Source organism: Anser anser, assembly GCF_964211835.1.
Source record: "Anser anser genome assembly, chromosome: 2".
NCBI classification, from domain to species: domain Eukaryota; kingdom Metazoa; phylum Chordata; class Aves; order Anseriformes; family Anatidae; genus Anser; species Anser anser.
Genome location: NC_139721.1, coordinates 55,697,175 through 55,716,429, shown reverse-complemented (window position 1 = coordinate 55,716,429; position 19,255 = coordinate 55,697,175). Strand labels below are relative to the sequence as shown.

At 46.6% G+C, this 19,255-nt stretch overlaps 2 protein-coding genes across 5 annotated transcripts in view; one reads left to right on the top strand and one right to left on the bottom strand.

Annotated features, from left to right (window-relative positions):
* SPIRE1 (spire type actin nucleation factor 1) overlaps positions 1 to 11,188 on the top strand; it is a 136,769-nt gene extending 125,581 nt beyond the window's left edge. For both annotated transcript variants that reach the window (XM_083826672.1, XM_083826671.1), the window contains one exon: positions 810 to 11,188. In XM_083826672.1, coding sequence (XP_083682798.1) covers positions 810 to 1,068 — 259 coding nt within the window. In that variant the 3' untranslated portion in view covers positions 1,069 to 11,188. The remainder of the gene's footprint in view (positions 1 to 809) is intronic.
* A 14-nt stretch (positions 11,189 to 11,202) lies between these two features.
* PRELID3A (PRELI domain containing 3A) lies at positions 11,203 to 19,200 on the bottom strand. Of its 3 annotated transcripts, none has more exons than XM_083826706.1 (6): positions 19,041 to 19,200; positions 18,351 to 18,519; positions 17,873 to 17,962; positions 17,051 to 17,121; positions 16,854 to 16,956; positions 11,203 to 11,972 (listed from the first exon to the last, which is right to left on the bottom strand). In XM_083826706.1, exons 1-6 carry the CDS (start codon positions 19,070 to 19,072, stop codon positions 11,859 to 11,861), a joined length of 579 nt encoding a protein of 192 aa, XP_083682832.1. In that variant the 5' UTR covers positions 19,073 to 19,200; the 3' UTR covers positions 11,203 to 11,858. The 3 variants fall into 3 exon arrangements, with proteins under 3 accessions (XP_083682832.1, XP_083682833.1, XP_083682834.1); XM_083826707.1 differs by lacking the exon at positions 19,041 to 19,200 and adding an exon at positions 18,858 to 18,988; XM_083826708.1 differs by lacking the exon at positions 11,203 to 11,972 and adding an exon at positions 11,979 to 15,074 and having other exon boundaries at positions 19,041 to 19,197.
* Between the last annotated feature and the right edge of the window lie 55 nt (positions 19,201 to 19,255).

The following is a 19,255-nucleotide window of genomic DNA, read 5'->3' as shown; positions in this document are numbered from 1 at the left end:
CTCATCAATGCCTATAAATACCTGGAGGGAGAGTACAAAGAAAGAGGGCAGAGCGAGGCTCTTTTCGGCAGTGCGGGTGGCCGAGCGCTGGCACAGGCTGCCCAGAGAGGCCGTGGGGTCTCCTCATGGAGACCTTCAGAAGCCGCCTGGACGTGGTGCTGGGCACCCTGCTCTGGGTGGCCCTGCTGGGGCAGGGGGCTGGGGCAGGGGGCCTCCAGAGGGTCCTGACAGCCTCAGCTGTGCTGGGGTTCTGCAAATAAATCCTCAGCATTTCTTTTTCTGGTGTGAATAGACTCTCAGGAAATAAATCTTGCAGGCTAGAATTACCAAATTTAATGTTACCTTGCACAGATAGATCCTCTAGCCACTAATTTTTTTCACTTTGATGTTACCAAATTGTCCGTTGATTTTATCTTATACGCAGGTAGTTGCCAAAGTCATCCAAGAAATTAAATAGAAATGAAATGCTCCTTTTTAAAGTAATATACAGTGTAAATGCTCTGCATAAATCACTAGTGTTATGATGCTGTGTCAGATTAGCCAAGCACATCATCTGGTTTTAGTTGCTAGTAAGACTATTCTTGCCAAGGTAAACTTTACACATACCTCCAGTTAGTGACCCTACAATCTTGCTGAACCAGGCCAAAGCCGTCCTCTGTAGTGTTTGCTTTCCTGGTGTCATTTTTGGGATAGGAAAAAGGATAACTGGAGTCAAGACCATTCTGTCGTGCTGTTTCCTGAAGGCATCCCTGGGTGCCCGCTGCCATGCTGCAAAATAGTGAGAGGAGCCCTGATCTTTTCCCTTTCAGGTTGGCGTCAAGGTCCAAATCCGCGGATAAGTCCAGTGAAGAGCTGCAGTTTCCCAAAGAATTAATGGAGGACTGGAGCACGATGGAGGTGTGCGTGGACTGCAAGAAGTTTATTTCAGAAATCATCAATTCAAGCCGGCGCAGCCTCTCTCTGGCCAACAAGCGAGCCAGGTTAAAAAGGAAGACGCAGTCCTTCTACATGTCCTCGCCAGGAACCTCTGAATACTGCCCCTCTGAAAGAACTATCAATGAGATCTGAGCCTTGTGCCTTTTGCTTTGCTTTTGTCTTCATGAGGTCACCATCCATAAGAAAGGTCACGAAAACTGGATTCTCATTCCGTTGCTTCGTTTCACTCGACGGGCTTGAATTTGCATTAGATCACAGGGTTTCCTACTCCAATGCTTTCCAGAGACACAGAAGGCTGTTTTTATCTGTACAGAATGGGATGCAACGGGTCAGCACTGGAAGAAAATCAGTAGTTTGAAATTGTTGCCTCTTTTGTATGTGTGCATTGAAACTAGAAAGCTTTTTCTTGCTTTCAGTCCTCTTTTTTTTTTTTAACCATTCTTCGAATCATTTTTCAGGAGATGAGCTAAAACATGTTTGATGGAGAACCAAATCTAACAAGGTGTCAGCGTTAGCACGGTAGCAGACAGTAAGTCGTATTGGCGTTACCAGGCTAGTAATGCTCACATCCTAGATTAAGCAACAAGGAGTCAGTTCGCACACCAGGCACCTCGCGTGAGCGGCGGCGGTCCAGTCGGTCTTCCTGTGAACCATTTCTGTTGCTCTGAGATCAGGGTCCAGCCCGGGACTTCCCGGGGTCTGTGTACCGGGGCAAAATACGTGACGGCTGTCGGCCCGTGTGGCTGGCTGTTCCCCGGGGCTGCTGGCCTTCTTAAGCCTTAGTGGTCTTCTGAGTGTCTCCTGAGCAGGTTTTAGTAGTTCCAATACTTTCTATCTCGAATGTACGGTGATGATTACTAGTAAATTTTAGCAGTAGACAGTTGCACAGCCTGTGGGGAGGACGTAAGGGAGGCTTCTCATTTTGACTGGAAACCTGTAAAGTTGTTCTCGTGGTTCCTCCGAGGAGAGGGTGGGTGAAGGTGTACATTTGTATTATAGGGGAGCGCGCAAATACTGCTATCGTTATGTCTGACAGCATATCCACTGGCAACCCCATTTTTTCTGGGGTTTGTAACTTGGCTGTAAAAATTAGGATTCTGCTGAAATTTGGGACGGTGCTGTCTCAGATTGGGAGCAGTCTCTCTGTTCCCCCCCATCCCTTTTTTTCTTTCTTTTTCCCTTTTTAATTTGCTCACAAAAGAGTGCTAGACTAGTCGGCTAGAAGTTCCAACGGTGGTACACTGTTAACTGACATCACATGCTTTTTTTGCACTTTTTTTTTTATGTTCAAAGTACTTTTTTTTTTTTTTTAAATGCAGGCGTAGCCAGAGTTCAGTCTATAATTTAGGGCCAGACCGTTTTGGTATTTCAAAACAAGCTAATATAGCCGAGTTATTAATACTTGAAAATCAACTACTGTAACTTTTTCATAAATTTTTTAATACCCTGAGGCGTATTTAATATCTATATAGCAGTGTATTATAGAGTGACATAGCAGAAAAAAAAGTTTCAGATCTATTTATTAACATTTCTATACTAAGGATTAATGAGAGATACCTCAGAACTGCTCCAAAGTAGCTGGGACCGGATTTAACCTGATGTGATTTTAGTGGTGCATTCACCAAAACAAATCCTCCCGTCCAAGTCTGGTGCGTCTGGAAGCCCGGGGGAGGCAGCCCTGGGGTGGCCCCGTGCCGTGGTGCAGGCGGCTCGGCTCCACTTCCACCGCAGGTCGCTGCTGCTGCCCAGGGGAAGACGACTCCCCCTTCCCCTTCCCCTTCCCCTTCCCCTTCCCCTTCCCCTTCCCCTTCCCCTTCCCCTTCCCCAAGGTCTGTTCGCACGTAACGCTGCAGCCTTCGGAGCAGCCACTCGTATATATTCAAGGTGATTCGAAAAGCACAGGCAGAAGTCTCCTTCAGCCTTCCCAGAGATTCATCCCTCCTTTTTTTTTCTTTAAATGGAAAACGAGGATTTCGCATATGCAGAGCTGATGGAAGTAACGTTTTGACATCTTTCTGACCCAAACCAAACGGGAAAAGCAGGGCCAGAGCTAGCTCTCCCTCTTCGGCTGCCCCGTCTGCGTAAGGTCAGGTGTCAGGGCCTTTTTGGGGTACCTCTGGAAGCGTTTTGCATGTTAAAGCACCCGGAGTGTTGGCGTGGGGGGGCAAGGACGTAGGATTGCAGGGGCTGCTCGGCAGGGCCCTGCTGCAGCCGGAAGGGTCGCCTGATCAGCACTTTTTCTCATTCCTGTGCCAAAACCAGGCCTCGGGTTTGCTGCGTCGTGCGTCGGGAGAACCGGGCGGAAAGAAAGGCGTGAAGTCTCACTCTGAGCTCCCCCTCTCGCCGCCGGTTCGATTTCCTCCTGCGGGCGCCCTGCCCACGTGCCGCAGTCGCTCTGACGCTCTGCTCCCCGTCCTCTTCCTCGGCCTCTTCAAGCCGCTTGGCCGCAGCCTGCCCGGCGGCTCCTCGTCCCCTTTGAGACGGACGTAGGGCGTCGCAGAGCTGGCAGCAGCAAGGACCAAGAAATCCCGAGCGATCCCCCGGGACGTGCCGAGGCCCCTCCGCCTCGGCAGCGCTGTGGGGCAGCGGCTGAGCGTCCGGCCAGCTTCGCAGGGGGTGGCATGGAGCGGGGAGCTCATTTCCTACGCTGCCTGCATCTCTGCGGAGGGAGAGGGCTGGTCGCAGCTTTCCGCCTCGCTGCTTGCTCTGGCATCCCCGCTCCCCTCCCGTCGCTCGCCCGCGAGCCCCCGCGGCGCTGCCCTGCACGTCCCGGCCCTGCTCTGAGCTTCGCGGCAGCGTCAGGATGAAAGCGGAAGCCTGTAAATAGGTGTAATGTATTTATTAATATTTAGGGAGTCTCCATCAATCATGCAGTGGGAACTGACCTTCCCGTGATGTTTTAAAAAGAAAACGAGTCCTATTTATGTGTGTGTTGGCTGTTACCTTTATTAGAGTTAACGCTTTCAGCCCCTCAAGGCAGTTTGCGCTCCATAGGCATTTTAGAGTGAATTATTGCTGAAAGGAAGGTGGGACCAGCACAGTGAGCTCCCTTCCGGGAATTTTTACAATCTCGTTATTTTTCTAGCTTCGTTAATATGCCCACAGCCTGTTTAGATGGACCGTGGGAGACCCAAGGAGTTAAAAGTGCCGCGGGCAGCGTCGGTCTTGTTTCATCTATGACCCTGGTTGTGGAGGATTCAAACCCAGCTGTGCCTCGCTGCTGCGATGGAGGGAGCGAGCAGAGCCTTGCTGCAGCTCTCACACACACAGAACCTGAAGCTGCAAATGTTCATGGTGACATTATCGCTTATGGGGTTTGTTGGCTGGGTTTTTTTTCCTCCCTTTTCCCGTTATTTCTGTTATACTGGGAGGGGTGTTACTGGGCGAAAATAAAATGCCTTTCCATTATACAGCCTTTGTCCGTGTTAATTATTCATGTGGAAGGAAATGTAAAATTTCTATCAGCTTGCCTTTTTTTTTTTTTTTCTTCATGCTTTTGTGGGTTTGTAAAGATCGGTCAGCTGGTTCTTCTGGCGCAGGTTTGTTAACGAAAATGATTGAACAGCAGCCGAGCACTGGCTGGGCTGCACGAAGGGAAGGAAGTACTCGCAGAATAGCAATAAAGCTGCTTATGTAACCCGGCGGCGTGCTGAGCGCGCAGTCACCGTGTCCAGCCCAGTGCTGTAACCCAGGTCTCGTTACTTCAAACACTGGAGGGGGCAGCTGAGGAGCGCCCACTTTTCCTGCACGCAGCGCAGGCTTTGAGACATCTCCAGCCCTCACCTTTGAGAGAGAAATGCTGGCAATCGCTTGGAGAGGTTTTTTTGGTCAGGTTGCTTGGTTTTATTTTGTTTTTAAGCCAGAAGCAGGGAGAACGTTTTTATCACAGCCATGATGTTGTTCCCTCTTCTCTTTCAAGCATTCCCTCTGTCTCCCAGGCAAGTTCAGCGTCAGCATCCACCATTAGCCACTGGCTGCATGCTGTAGAGTTTAAAACTAATTCAAAAGCTCCGGCTTTCATCTCACGATTGCTGTCTCCGTGCTTTACCTCCTCCAGCACTGCGTACATCTTCTAGGAACGCCTTCCTCCGGCTCACCTGCGCGGCACCAACACAGGGCTGGTGCTACAGCGTATGGGTTCTGTTAACGTTACCAAGACATTTTATGGTACTTCCGTGTTGCTAACTTGGAGCTGCTCTAGTTTATTATTTTTTTTTCTTTTGTATCTGTGTATATATCTTAAGGTAAATCTGGGAATGTTTACGAATATTGAGTCCAGCTATAAAGATCTGTTTCGTTGTTTCCGTCTGATTTTTTTTATTACTGCTTCCTGTCTTTTGGTAACTACTCGCTGAAAGTAGTGAAGGTAGGAAAACAAGCAGAGAGGTGCATTAGCTCGGTCTGATGTGATACAGAGAGACACAGACCCTGTTTCCTGATGCATATGTGTAAGTTTGTTGTCACTGCCCTCGTGGCAGCTTGATCCGCGGTCCCTCCTGCTGGCAGGCCTGGTGTCAGCCCAGGGCAGAGCGAGCCCTCGCTGCGCCTTCTTGGCTTGACACCGAAAAATCCCAGGGCTGGTCCTTGCGCGGCTGACCTAGAGTAAGCTGCAAGCCCGTCCATGCCCCAGCTGCAGGAACCAGGACATCAAAGCAGCCCCAGCTGGTGAAAGCATTTTGGGAGCTGCTGGTAGAGGCGAGTGCCCGGTGTCGGAGCTGCAGGAGCCTGCGCTGCGAGCCTCCATCGCTGCTGGGGCTAGGCGCAGTCAGCACCGGGTCAAAGCGCGGTGAGCTCCGAACAGCCGTAACGTCACCACATTTGGCTAAGCAAAGGGCGTGACTGCATCTTGCAGTCAGCCAGCACTCAAACTGCGTCGTAACCAGGAGATGGAGCGAGGTAGCAAATCTACGGGCTCGGCTGACTTTATGTAGCGATACCTCTGCTGATGTGCTTGCACTGGGCCCCAGCGCAGGAACGTTTTGGTTGGGCTGTTTTGCAGCAGCGCTGCCCGGCTGACCTGAATCTGAGGTCCGTACGTAGCCTGTGCTCTGCGTCCCGAGGCAACAGAAGCAGCACCGCAGTCGGAGTTGGTGGTAGGGACAGGTTGTGTACCACAGTCCCGGAGGAAGCCCTTTGGGACAGACGGCTCTGTAGCTAATCAGAACACATTTCCTAAGCAAACAGTCCTCATCTAGAGGTGCTGCCTAAGGGACAGTCACAGCTGAACAAGACCCATTGGATTATTAACCTGTTTAATTAGAAAAAAACACCATCAACACCACCATTGCAAGTGCAAAATATGAGCAGCCATTAGGAAAAAATGCATCCTGGTGCCTCCCATGCGGGTGCAGCATTTACATTAAGCTTTGGGTCCTCCCTGTGTCTCTCTGACCAGCCGTGCCAGTGCTACGTACACACCGTGGGCCAGCAGCGTTTTGGATTTTGCAGGACAGGCTGTGCAGGACTGTTAAACTGTATTTCACGGGGTGCTAAATCTGGAATTAAAAGACACGGGCAGTAGTTGAGGCAAGTTTGGCTTCCAAAGTTTGGCGGACATAAGCAATCCCATTGACGTGTGAGCATAAATGGTCTCAGGGTCTCAGGACCCAGCTTACAGGACGCTGAGAGGCCGCGGCCCCAGTTTGGCTCAGACCATTTAAGACAGGCACATTTCTATTGAAGGGGCCGGTGGTTACATTACCTGAATCAGAAAGCAAAACAAAGATGAAAGGAGGCGTGTGTTACTTGAGCTGTGTTTCTAATAAAGTTGGTTCCCCCCCAACCTTTCCCCTCCTTAAGAAAAAAGAAAAGCCCAAGCAGGAGATGCACTTTTTGGACACTAACAGTCCTAAAGCACAAACCCTTCCCCTCTGAACTTCTCTTGCTTTTGTGCTGTCATTGCACGTGTACCTTTGGGGCGGCTTCAGCTACAACAGGAGCATCAGCCGTCATCACGGAGAACGGCAGCAGAATCAATTTCTGCTTGTTTTCATGTTATGCGGTACTGAAATGCAATTTCTTGTTTATGCATTGCTAATAAAAAGTTGTTTAAAGTGGCATTTCATTGCTCTGTCTTGGCCTACTTGTGAAAATGGGAAGCATCGCGTGTTACACAGCACAGCTGGGACAGTCACGTTCAATGTTTGTCTGGTTAGAGCCCTGAACCTTAGCTGCTGCTCATTTCAACCAGGCTAGAAACAAAATTACAGAGGAGTCAGAACTGTTCTAGCAGCGGGGCCCCAAATTAGGAACTGATGATCTTACTTGCAGGTGCCTTCCCATAAAAATGAGCACCATGCCTCGATCACCTTAACCGAGGACAGGCGGTGTTTCACAGCTACGCCTTCCATTGAACAAACTCGTTGTGAAAGCACGACCTTCCCCCTGGAGCTGCAAGGAAAAGGCTGCCGCCTACCTGCGTAATTCTGACCTGTGGCGGGTGCTGTTGGGAGGGGTAAGAAGACACCTTATTAGCTAAGTAAGGTCTCAGGTACAAGTCACGGTTAATCATTTAGGCGACGCCTTCCTGCTTTACTGCTAAATGAAGCAGCCGCCAGACCCGCGTGGAATTACCAGTTCAGACCCACAGACGTTTGAGCAGCATGCAGTACGGCTTACGGCTCGTTCCAGGAAGCCTCTTACTCTGTCCTGGTGTTTCCCAGCACAGACTGACTCAAATAGTTTTCTGCAGACTCCTCTGAAAAGCAACAGTCTGTACCCAGAAGATTTTTATTTTTTTAACTGAGGACATCGTTTATTTAAGATAGCACCATAGTGTACACAGACACTTTACAGATTCCTGGCCTTCACAGCTTACAATCTAGGAAGATGCAAGAATAGTAAAGGTGTTACCAACTGCTCCCCTTGAGGATTTACATGAAAACTGACACATCAAGGAATGTCACTGTTCAGGTTCCTCTCTCCCAGCGCTACTTCATTACATGGTCGCACGCACAAACTCCTGACACACGCCAAGCGGTGCAGTTCGGTGCTGTGCTTGCGTTAAGCAGGCCTTTCAATGCCACAACGTACAACAGGGTTTCCCCTTTTCCCAACAGCCGCAAAGTTCCCTGCATGCTGCCTGTTGACACGGGGAAAAGAAGCACCGGGGAGCATGGAAGACTGACACAGAGCAAGGGCAAATCAACAACAACAACAAGGTTACGCACACAAGGCCATTTGACTGCACCATTTTAGCTTAACGACTTCGCTGCTAACAGGCGCCTGCCTGCCCTAGCAAGGCATCAACCAGAAACCAGAGCTCACTTCAAGCTTCTTATCTCCCAACATCTTAAAAATCCATCAGGGCCGAGTGCTGCCGCTCCCCATCTTCCAAGCTCCGGGAGCCATTTCCTGCCTCCCCTCACCCTTCCCCCTGCAGCAGCCAGGAGCCAGCCCAAAGCTAACCCCAGCTTCACCGCTCCTCAGTGTAGGTATGGGCAGGGTGAGGGTTCACAATCCTGACCTGGAGACAGGGTAAGCTGGACACGAACTCTTAAACCAAAGCTCCTCTCCACCACACACATCCCCCCGCCTCCCTTTCTCTTGAATTGCAACCTAGTGGTTGAGAGGCACGTGAAGAGCAGCAAACCACCTTGATCCCCCAGCACACAAAACGCTACTTGCGTTCTATTTTTAACTCTCAAAGTTTAGGATTACATTCAAGACAGCACTTGCTGCCCATTCATGGTCACGAGTGCTGAGCTTGCTCCTGCTTGGTGCCCAACACTTCAAGATCCTTCCAAGTTAATGAGTCCACACCATTTCTGCTTTGTAAACTTCTTTCCTTCTGCATACCAGGGTGTTCCTGCACTGATACAAAAAGCTACCCCAGCAAGCTGCCTAGCACCTTCCATCAGGTGGCTTTCCATCTCTGACACTCAGTCAGTGCACAGGACATAAAACAGACTTCAGAAATACGTTGTAGCCATTACCAGCAATTAAAAGAGATGGGAGTTTCCCTAGGGAAGGACTGGTGTACAAGACCAAGACATGCAATTCCAAAAATGTTTTTGCCTGAAAAGGTAAACTCAGACTATAACAGTGCCAGAACTGGGGTGGGAGGCAGCAGGCTTCGAAAATGGTTGTGTACAGCAGGGCTGGACATACAGCTGCTGACTGCATCAGATCCCACGGACAAGACTCCCGTGGTCAGAGCAGAAGGAGAGCGGAAGCTCTGTGTGCAAACTCAATGAGCAGAAAGCAGAAAGCCCAACTCTCCATGGAAGCTCACAGGAAATTAAGAACCACTTCCCCTGCTAAACGCTGCAGCCTACCTGGTCACAGCATGACCACTGAGTGCGAGCATCCTTTGTACACACAGGCAAAGTGAGCAACCGTAGGAAGGGCAACAAGCCCAGAGCTGCAGGAGTGCCACCTACCCCAAAGACATGGTGAGAAACAGCAGCACTCTTCTGGCAGTCGCGAGAGGCAGCTGGGTGCCAGAACTGGCCTCTGAAGTTAGCCTCCTTCTCACCCTAAGCTTCCCCTCTCCCATTTAGCTTAGAGAACAGCAGAAGAGGACCGAGCACCAGAAGACAAAGTGTTGAGCTGTGGCGAGTGGAGCAGCGGAGAGATTGGAAAGCCAAGCACACGCTGCCTAGCTCCTGAGTCGCATGAAATGCGGAGAGAAACCAGCAGGGAACGAAAACAGAAAGGAGATGCTGCAACACAAGCAGGTAAGGATGTTTCTGGAAGAAGGAAACAAAGTGCAAAGAAAGTAATCAATAAAATCAGAGGTACAGCTGGTACTGATCCTACGGTACAGAAGACAAGCCTGGCCCCGGGCACAGTGCAGGTGCTCGCAGTGACTTTTCTGGGAGGGCAGCCAGTGCTGAAGGCTATATGCACAAATCATTCAGGTTAAGACAGCACTAAGCAATTACTTCAAATCTGATGTAAGAAGCAGCTTTAGACAATTCTTCCTCTGAACCTGAACCCCTCAGAAAAACTTCTCTACTCCCTCACAGTTTAGTTCTCACCATCTCCAAGAAGCACGTATGGAAATGCTGTAGTACGAGCTTCCACACGCACACACACTTACTCATCCTTTCCTTTCATACGCAGAGCTCCGCAACAGCTGCACTCCCCTTGCTAGCCGAAGGTCACGAGGTGCTAGAACAGCTAGAACAGCTTCTGCATTCTTTGCACAGGAAGTGGCATTGCTCACCGGAGGAGCATGACAATGACTTGCACCAAAACTACCCAGCAGATCTTCCAGAAAGGAGCTGCTATCATCAGACTTTCAAGTCTAAGTTTCTGTTCCAAAACAAGAAACGCTTAAGGTCCGTATAAAAATAGCAATGTAAATATCAGCTACTCATTTCATTACTTTTTACTAATATCTACATATATATCTTAAGTTTATTAGGATCGTGTAATTTAGCTTGACTATCCTTACAATCAAATCAATATTCACTTTCAAGCTAAACAGAATGCAAACTGAGATTCCCTTAAGCTACAGACGTTTTAAATGACCAGATCAAAACAATGACCACATTTTACTTTTTTTTTTTTTTAAGAAGTTACTCATGCTCTTTAACAGCTTCCTAAACACATGGTTTGCCACTTGAACAAGTAAACATCCTTGCAACATTTATTTCAGTTAGTGCACACACAAAACATAATTTAAAATGCCCCAACAGAGGGCTGTCTAAGAAACACATACTACACCTGACCAAGTAGGAAAGTTTTGTGAACTTCTGACAAAGGCTGGTACCCATTTCCAATATCTATTTCTGTATATTTTAAAGGAGGCAATTTCAACAGTTACTGCAGTATTTTTCCAGATAACGAGAAGCATTTAAAAGAATTCTAAAAACATTTGTACCAATGTGGCAAAGTGTTGAAAAAATCAGTTACGCTAGTAGTCAGTAGTTTTTAGAAAGCACTCAAAAAGGAGAGTCCGTGTGTTTGTCTTGTACTCTTTGTTTTCTCCTTTTAGGACGTGAAAAACACATGTTTATGAAACATCACCCTTCGGATTTCAAACTTCCTGCTTATTTCAACTCTTCTGGTTATTGCATCAGTCTCTTCCTCAGTTAAGACATGACGTGAAGAGCAAGGACCAGTGGAACAGCACAGCCTCTTCACTCAGGTAGCCTACAAGTACCCTTCTTACAGATAAATAAGAGAAGTATTTTCCAGCACCTTCCAGGAATCACCACTCCTCTTCTGCTAGTGAGGGGAGGAACTAGGGAAAGTTAATAAATAGGAAAATAAATTATAACCTCCCCCCAAAAGAAAAAAAAAACAACCATCCGCTTAGGCTATTAACATCAAACATCGATAGAACCTTTATCTTCGTTGGGATATAAACATCTAAGAGGTAAAGCATCCATCACGTTCAGACAGCACATTTAAACAACATGAGAAGAGTTAGTATCACACAAGTTTTAGCATTTGGGGATGGTTCTCTAGATAGATATCTTACTCTAGAGTATCATGTCCTGTCTCATGTAGTTCCCTTTAAATGGTTATAAGATGCTGCCAGGTTACAAAACAAACAAAATTCAGTGCTCTAGTACCTATGGGCCCTCACAGAACAAATGCTCGTACGGAGAACCCTCAAAACACATGAGTTCTTTTCAAGTTTCAGTATGAAAAACTGAGATGGTGTAAAATATAGCATACTCTCAATCTTTGTTACACAAGGCACATTTAGGCAGTTTTAAATGTGCTAAATGTTTTGTTTCCAGTGTTTAAAAGAAATCGTTTCCATGAAAAGAGCATCTGCAGGAGGTCAATTCGGCCTTCAGTAGGCCAGAGGAGCTGCTGTGGAGATGAAAGATGAGGTTACTTTTCCGCTGATCCTATATTCTCACAAATATATAAAAAGTATGCAGATCAGCCTTGGAAGGGAGATCTACAAAGCAGTCGGCAGAATAAAATTTTTTCTGTCAGTTACTTGGTACTTTTGGCTTTTATTTTTCTGCTGATGCCGCTGCCATGGCTGGTTTCACGCCCTCGCGCGTTGATTTCAGCTCCTCCAGTTCTGTGTTTAGTTTGCCGATCACCCACTCCAGGGCATCTCGACCCTGCCAAGAAAATACTGAAATTTAGGATCAGAACAAATACAACGTCGCTGCGAACGTTTCTATAGTTCTTCCTCTGTCAGACATGAGATTTGTTTTAAAATTAATTCTGTACCCTGCGTGGTCCCATACGGGATTATTTTGATTATTTCTCATCTAACTGAAATTTCACTGCAAAGGCATCGGTGTAACCCATAAGCAAGAGGTAAATGCAACATTGCTGTGCGCTCGCAGTAGTTCATCTCTGCAAAAAGCCTCACTCAGCATTTAAGTCCCCTTGCGGAAGAGGATTGCCATTTTTACTGTTTGCTGCTCCCACCACCTGGAAATACCAGCAAATTTATGAAAGAGCCTACACACTGCTTGCAGATTCGTTAACCAAGATACGTATGGACACTTTTTGAGAAGATCCGGGACAAAGAAAGACAGTCTTCCAAGCGCTCTTTGACGCAGCAGCTGACTGATTTGATCTCTAGCTAGAGTTCAAAGAGATAGCCTTGTACTGACGCCTATATGCATGCACAGTGACTTTTCAGCATATGAAACAGACTATTTGAGAGACAACAGCTGCACCTTTTATATCAAGGGACGGTCTTTCTTCACCCAGTTCTCAGAAAGAGTTGGGAGTGCCTCAAAGCCAGGCACTGACAGCCCACGTTTTAGTAAGAGCGGTGGAATCCAGCAAAGCAAGCAGGTCGGAAGTCTTTTGCCTTAAGACGACGCTAGCACCTGCACTCCAGTGACCACAAGAAGTGAAACCAGCAGTAACAGGGAGCTGGGGGTTCTGGAAGTAAACGGTTTATCTGAAGACTCTCATTAAATTAATTTAAGGGCCAACACTGGTTCTCTTCAGGTTTTTCATTCTACAGGGACCCACAGAGTAAACACAAAGTCTTTAAACAGAGAAAAGCCACCCACTTATCACAACAGAGCGTTCAGCCCTTGGCCAGAGCTCAAGCAAGAGGGATTTGTCTGTACCCTGAGCTACCTCAAGAGCTAATAGCTTTAGGTTCACTTAGTACATGACATGCCTTTAAAAGGTATCAATAAAATTGAAAAGGGCATGATTTCATCTGCCCAGTTTAAGCATGGGCTGCTGGAAAAATTCCTTAGAAGAGCACGAGCGTGATTTAACTTCTGAGTTCCTCCACTTGCACCGTGTTCCAGCGGGTGATTACTTCCACCACATCTACATCCTGCGCGAGCCCTGGGAACACCAGCACAGCATGCGTCAAAGCACCCCGACGAGAGCAGGCTGCCGCACAGCAACACGGTGTAACTGGCCATGAATTAGCCGAGTAGAGTGCTCGATCAGGAACAAAGCGGGGGGAGAGGGAGGGAATCATCTTTCAGCGAGCGTGCACTGGGTATTTACAAGTCAGGTTAAAGTGTCCTCTCCTGGGTGGCACACGGGCACAGAGAGCTGGGTAAGACAGCAGTGACTTTACGTTATATTTATGTAATCACACGGAGAGAGCTGGTCAGAAAGTCAAACACCTTTGATGCAGAAAAATGCTCAGTAGGAAAAGAGAGATTCTTTCAGGCCCTGAGTATGAAACAACCAGGTCACAGTGTTTTAGTTAATATAATCTACTTGTTGACAAGACAAAACAACAAGTGTAACACTCAACTCGAGTGCTAAAACACTTCCTGCAGCTTTAACAGCTACGGAGGTCTGTACCTTTTTCCTTAGACCTGCATACGCTATTTGCTATAATTTGCAGCTAGGAATAAACTCGTGGTGTTGGCAAGGAAGATCTCAGGAGTATCCTGCATGGGAAATTAAGTTACAAACTTTAACAAGATGTAAAACCTTCGAGTACTGTGGAACTACCAGTTTTTTAAAAAAAAATCTGACAGAGGATTGGTCTATAAAGTTTTACAGTGTACAACCACTTCTGTAGTAGCTCATTAAGCAAGCACATTCATAACCAGGCATGCATATTGCATTAGTCTTCATTGCACGTGTTAGCAGCGCGATGGGTTCAGTAGACCAAACACCACATATGAAGATTTGTTGGTATAGCTTAAGTGGTTGATAAATGCTGAGCCTGCGTAGTTGACATTTTCTAGAAAAACAGCCATAAAAGCTTAGTGGAATGAGAACATAAAAGCAAACACTCGTCACATACACTGATCTCAAAGTAAGCAGTGTAAAAAGACCCTGCATTCTTCACAGACAGAAGCAGCATGATGGATTATTTCTTAAAATTTAGTCTTGTCAGTCGAAGTGTAAGCTAATACAGGAATGACAGAGACAGGCTACACTGGCTAGCAGAAGAAAAACCATCCACAGAGGTATCAGAGGCAACTGCACTCAGTTCTCTCAGCCCTGAAGTCAGACTTCGTCACAGTCGCGTGGCTTAAGGGACACACCACTACCAAAAAGAATATAACTACAAAACGAGTGAAAAACACCAAGAGAGTCTGGTATTCTGACAGCTTCAAACTTTGTACAGATTTCCACAGAGGTTGACAGAAGGGCAACGATACTCCTCAGGCATAAGAAAAGCAAAATACAATTTCACTATGCAAAGGATTACCCTTGTTAGGCAATCTGTTTTAAGAAACCAATTTTACATCCTAGGAGTACGATTCTGCTTTGTTTTCATCACGCCGATTCCAGTCATTAAACAACGTGTTAATTCCTTCGGGCACCTGTTTTACATACTGGAATCACAAAACTCAGACCAGAGCAAACACGTGATAGAGGGGCTCATTCCCGTGCCCAGTTGTGTGCAGTAATCATTCCACTTCCATACCACAAGCGACAACGTGGCACAAGACAGAGCTGCAGCAGGTTCGTGGTTCAGTGACATGAGCACGGGCTAATCGATCCCGTCTAGGTGTGACCTACTCTCTACAGCTGCAGTGTAATGAACGTTTGCCATTCCTGTATGTAACGTGTACCAAACACACGTGCAGGTTAATTTATGAAATCCACATCACGACAATCCATGCACACGTTTGCTAGGAAGCCGAAATGCTGCACCGAGAAGAAGAACGCTGGCATTACCACTAGTTAGTACAAACTGCAGGTGTGGAGAACTGCTAGCTTAGAGCGCTTTCAGAATTTTGAATTATCCACTCAATAGCATCCCACCCCTGGAGTAACACAGAAAAAATTGACAACATAGGGCAAAAGATTTTTTCCATTATAAGTGCAATAACAAAGCATAATCTGCCATCTCTACCTCGGAGAAAAATCTCAATACTTATTTCTTCAGAAACAATATGTATTTCAGCAACTGTCACGAAGTTTAAGAAGGGTGCTAAGAACCCAGTAGGGTAGCACAGCATGCTACAAGAGCTAGTAATAGCAGAATAGGTTACTGGGTAGCAAAGAAAAGGGCTGCAAGTACAAATTCCTGCCAAGTTCACTGTCTCTAAAGAAACTCTTCAGGGAAACAGAACGAACAAGATGCTATTTTTCATCTGTAAGAATCTTGTGAGACAGTGTGTTATTTGAAAGAGGCAGAATAGAAGAACAGCTTTTTTAAAAAAAGAATTGAGCTTTCACACGGCAACACATAAATCAGTACCAAGAAATATTTACACTCTTTGAGTTCAGTGGAGCCGTGCAAATTTGACAGATGCCACAAGAGGAAATCAGCTGGCACTTCTAAGTGTGCCCAGTTGAATTGTCCTCTCCAGCCAGCTGGTGTTTTGCTATCTCTGAGTCAGGCTGAGGTTTTGTTGTGAGCCAGGGTCTGGACTGCTGTTGCAAGACCAAAATAAATGCCCAGCACAGACTTTTAAATGGAAGCTGGATCAAAAGAGAATTTGAATTTATCTGAAACACGTTCCATTAATGACTTTCAAATCAACACAGAGAGCACTCACCTAGTTACTGTTACTCTTCAGTGTCTAAAAACTATCCATCACTCCTTCTTCATCCCCCCATTTTACGCTGCTTTCCTCTCATTTTTGGAGAAGCACAAAGACGAGAAGCAAAGGAGGCTTTCTCCTTCTCTGATATGTTGGTCAACACCTCCTACTACGTTGGGTTACTCTGTCTTGGTCAAGCAACACCTCTCACAGGGACAAAGAGCTGTCTCTCTGGCCTAGAAGAAGTTACCTGGGCCAAACTCCCAGCGTTCAGAACCTCTCCAGCAATGCAGAGCACAAGCTCACATTTCAGTTGCACTCATCCTGCTGTTAGGCAGCGATGCCAGCGCTTCTCCATCAACTCCACTTCTTCCCCACCTTCCCCAAAGAAGCGTAGGACAAAGTGTCCAGGAACAAGCACTCTCGAAACTGTCTGTGCTGAAGTTCAGCTCTGTGGCTGCAAGCCAAATAGAAAAAGCGAGCACAAGACAGAGGAGTGGGTGTAGTGTTACCTACAAAGGCCAGCATAGTTTCCTCTCTTCAAAAAATATGCCTCTGCTGACATGACATTACTTTCAGCCAAAGGCAAGGAGACAGCTCAATAATGGATAGGACCTCGCGAAGAGGCACAGAAAATTCGCTGGCATTAACTGCTAAATCCAGATTATAAAGGCTGAAAAGGAAGTCACCTTCACTACTAGCGCTAACTCCTGAAAATACGCGGCTGGTGTTTAAAACGTACTTTGAAAAAAACAAACAAACAAAAAAAATCATATGTTTCTGGTATGCATCGCTGCAGCATACACATAGGGGTTGGTTTGTTCCGATGTGCAATTCCAGCTGAAAACCAGATACTTAGCAGTGAAACCTTTTCATACTTTGGTAAATTATATTCTACTTCCTGAGGCCCTACAAAAAGTCAATTGGAATTCTGTGCACAAAGTTTAGAGAAATTAAATATAGTACTCAGCACACACACTTGACAATTCCAATTTCAACAAAAAGAAAGGTGTTTGTGGGGGGAGAGAAGGAGAAAACAGAATAAAGGATATGTACCTTTCTGGCATTAGAGGATATTGTGTTTGCCATTAAGCTTTCCAAATAACTGCTCAAGCTAATGCCTTTGACAGTAATAATTGCCTCTTGAGTTAGCACAGTTCTGTAAGAGAATAAAGAGAAGTTAATACTTAAACTGAATTTGACTAACGTACTGTCTCCTATACATAAAAAAGCACGCAAATATCCTTACTTACTTTTCAGGGTTTTCAGGATGAGGCGTGTAAACCAGTCTCTCATCAACAGACACCAAGTTTGTGAGAGTAATCTGAAAGAGAAAGAAAGACCTGAAATTCTAACTTCCCAACTTTCACTTTTGCGTTATCGACAGCATCACTCAATAGCAGAACAGTCATTTTAACATCAGAGACAAAACAGCATACACAGAATATGAAACCCAGGACACAGTCAATAAAAATACCTATAAGGGGTGATACATCTTCTCCTATCCTAGATCTAATTATAACCATCTAAGTTCCTATTCACAGTAAGCTGCACAAGCAGTTTTCCATTCGTTTTCTCTGAATGTTGAGCCATATCAGATTTAGGTAATGCAATTCAGAGAGGCTCTTTAAGACCAAGACCACTGTAACACTATTCTGAAGGTAAAGAAAAGTAATGTTCAGGAAAGAAAACGCCTCTTGTACAGAGACAAGGCTCTCCTACAGATATCTCTATGTCAAATCTGATAATTACAAGTTCCCATCAAAAGTTAGCAAGATGCTTCATTTACACTTGTGGAAAAAAGGCATTTCAAATTAAAATATTTGTTGTAAATAGCAGCGTAATGTTAAACACATTAAAGTCCAACTGTCTTGTGCATTCTGAGAAATAATTTTATTAAAAACACAATCACATATGCTTGATCCCAAAGTATTTGTGGGAAGAAGAAAAAAAAAGAGCCAACTAAGACACATATTTCCGTATAATGAAAGATGTAGACACATTTCCAAACATTAAGAGACAAAGCATGTAATCTCCAGAACTACTAATCAGAAACTTCTTAAGCTATAACTCACATTAGTTGAGCAAAGCTCCATCTTTTTTTCTACTGGATCTACCACAGAATGTTCTTCGATGTAAGTCAGAGTTCTACTTGTTCCTAAAATCTGAAAGTGAAGAAAGACAACAATAAAGTTTAGTACTAAAAACAAACAAGGAAAAACAAACAACAAAAAAGAAAGCATAAATCCCAAATGAATACACCTCACAAATACCAAGACACTGATCAGTGGTAAGATTACATGGCAGTAACTTGCATCAGTCACACAGAATGACACAGACCAGCCTAGAAGGCACGTACAGACATAAAAACACACTGTGGGCATATTAAAGCCTATAACGTATTATTGCTACAAACCACGCTGATTACAGCTTATGTGATATTTGTGGACGATGCTTCCTATCAATCAAGCTTTTACTTTGAATTCAGCTCCAGTTCACCTGATGACAAACGCATCACACCCCTCATAAACTATGAAGCCTGTATAGGCATACCGCTTTTACAATACTCGGCAATCCCCACTCTGTGCTGAGAAGGCGGTGACTGTGCAACCTCCCCTGGCTGTCAAGGCTTCTGTCCAGGACATCTACTCCTACCACACATGGATTCATCGGGTTGGGGTACTTTCTCATAGCAGCTTTGATCACTGTGTCCCAGGGGTGCCTGGAAAAAGAAGAAAAGACAACATTTGTAACTGTTTTGCTGTTAATTGCAAGTATTCAGACAACCCTGAACTGACTAGGCTGCTCGAGCTTTCGCAACACGGCGTGTGCTGTACGACTTCCTAGCTCCCACATCAAATATCCCTCCAGAACCCAGTGATGCTTGGAAAGGCCGTAAGAAAGCATCGGTACACAAACAGGAAAACAAGATCCATTCCTTTCTTCAGAGTGAAGGAAAGAATTATTAACCCATGACTAACAGAAAGAAGGGCAAGGGGCAACGGGCAAGCTGCTACGTGTGACGTTCCAATTAGCTGTACAAAAAAATAAAAAACTGACCTCAGAGGAGCTGACCCGCAGAGGAACCGACCTCAGAGGAACTGACCCGCAGGAGGAGCCCTCGGCAGCCCCTGCCCGCCCTGCCTCGCCGCCAGCAGCCTGCCGTTAACGCCTAGCCCCTCGGCCGGCCGGCCGCGACGAACGCCCGCCCGCCCGCCCGCCCGCGCCGCTTTCCGCGCTCACCCGAAGACGTGCTCCGAGCTCCAGATTTTCATGGCCGGAGCGATCTCGGTGCGGGCGGGCGCAGGGCAGCGCGCGCGGCTCGCGGCCGCCCGGCACCCAGGCGCCGGCCGGCGGCAGCAGTGACCGCGGGGGGGGGGAGGGGGGGCGGGGCCGCTGACGTCACTCGCTGCGTGAGCCGGGGGAGGGGGGAGCCGGGCGAGCGGGGGGCGTGGCCA

Coding starts and splice junctions, on each gene's coding strand:
- PRELID3A (XM_083826706.1), bottom strand. CDS start 19,072: ATGAAAATCTGGAGCTCGGAGCACGTCTTCGG. Junction 16,957..17,050: donor CATCCTGAAAACCCTGAAAA/GTAAGTAAGGAT, acceptor ATTCTCTTACAG/AACTGTGCTAACTCAAGAGG. Junction 11,973..16,853: donor TATCCTCTAATGCCAGAAAG/GTACATATCCTT, acceptor TTTTCTTGGCAG/GGTCGAGATGCCCTGGAGTG.